This window comes from Pezoporus wallicus, unplaced genomic scaffold (assembly GCF_028554395.1).
Source record: "Pezoporus wallicus isolate ANWC-B61680 ecotype Strahan unplaced genomic scaffold, APGP_CSIRO_Pwel_v1 contig_2725, whole genome shotgun sequence".
Lineage (NCBI taxonomy): Eukaryota > Metazoa > Chordata > Aves > Psittaciformes > Psittacidae > Pezoporus > Pezoporus wallicus.
This window is the reverse complement of record NW_026634988.1, coordinates 1-1,471: the sequence shown is the minus strand read 5'-3', so window position 1 is coordinate 1,471 and position 1,471 is coordinate 1. Positions and strand designations below refer to the sequence as shown.

General features: G+C 49.9%; 1 protein-coding gene across 1 annotated transcript; it reads left to right on the top strand.

Annotated features, from left to right (window-relative positions):
• Nucleotides 1–408: 408 nt before the first annotated feature.
• Nucleotides 409–1,338, top strand: LOC130600421 (olfactory receptor 1019-like). The gene has a single exon (XM_057412139.1). It carries the CDS (start codon nt 409–411, stop codon nt 1,336–1,338), a length of 930 nt encoding a protein of 309 aa, XP_057268122.1.
• The last annotated feature ends 133 nt before the right edge of the window (nt 1,339–1,471 follow it).

The following is a 1,471-nucleotide window of genomic DNA, read 5'->3' as shown; positions in this document are numbered from 1 at the left end:
ACTAGACCGTGTCACCTCTAAAAAGACATGGTCTAGTGTGAGATTTTCATTATTGATGTCACTAATTCTTTACAGGAAGCACTGAACCCCTTCTTTTACACTTTCTTTGTTAGAACTTGGGAGGGTTACCCTGGAGTGTGATATATACCATGAGTATACATCAGGGAGATGTGTTTTAGAATGAATGGAATAGGAAACACTTGGCAGAGTGACTGCTACCAGAATAAAACATTCATTGCTTTGCTAAACTGTTTTTTGATGAATGTTGATGCAAATGAAGCAGATCTCTGATAAGGAGAGGGTTTGCCATCCAAACCCTGGGGATTGATGGGCTTTTTAGGTGCTGAGTGTCTCCATTAACTGTTTATTATGGCTCTATGAATACAGCTTACAGTGCTTTAGGAGAAGATGGCTGAGGAAAACCAAAGCAAGCAAGTGACAGAGCTGACTCTTGTCGGACTGACGGACAACCCGCAACTGCAAGCGCCTTTGTTCATCCTGTTCCTCCTCATTTACTTCATCACGCTGGTGGGGAACCTGGGCATGGTTGTGCTCATCAGGAGCAGCGCTCAGCTGCAGACCCCCATGTACTTTTTCCTTAGCAACTTATCTCTCCTCGATGCTTGCTACTCATCGGTGGTGGCACCGAGGATGTTAATGAACCTTCTGATGGAGAAGCAAACAATCTCTGTCATCGGCTGCGCAACACAGCTTTACTTCTTCATAGCCTTTGGCACCACCGAGTGCTTCCTCCTGGCTGCGATGGCGTACGACCGCTACATGGCCATCTGCAAGCCTTTGCTGTACTCGGCCATCATGTCCCACCGGCTCTGCATGCTGCTGGTGGCCATTTCCTATGTGCTTGGCCTGCTGAACTCCTGGGTGCACACAGAGTTTGCCTTCAGCCTACCTTTATGCCAGCCAGCCAAGGTCAACCACTTCTACTGTGAAATCACGCCTGTTCTGGCCCTCTCCTGCTCTGACACACGTGTCAATAGGTGTCTGATATTTGTCCTTGGTGGGCTGGTGGAGATGGTGACCATCTTGGCCGTCCTGGTCTCCTATGCCTTCATCCTCGCTGCTGTCTCGAGGATCAGCTCTGCTCGGGGCCGGTACAAAGCCTTCTCCACGTGCACCTCTCACCTGGCTGGAGTCACCATCTTCCACGGGTCCATCCTCGCCCTGAACTTCCGACCAGGGTCTGGCAGCAGCCTGAGCACGGATAAGGTCTTTGCTGTGTTCTACTCGCTGGTGGTGCCCATGCTGAACCCCCTGATCTACAGCCTCAGGAACAGGGAGGTGAAGAACGCCCTGAGGGACTTTGTCAGCTGGAAGTAGCTTTGGCAGGATGTTTAGCTGCTGGTTTTGTGACAAAGGTCTCCAGAGCTTCAGTTGACACCAAGGACTTTTGTTTTGCCACCCTATTCCTTCACCTTAAAGATCTGGTTTGGAACCATTTCCAAGTCTGTCT

Coding starts and splice junctions, on each gene's coding strand:
- LOC130600421 (XM_057412139.1), top strand. CDS start 409: ATGGCTGAGGAAAACCAAAGCAAGCAAGTGACAGAGCTGACTCTTGTC.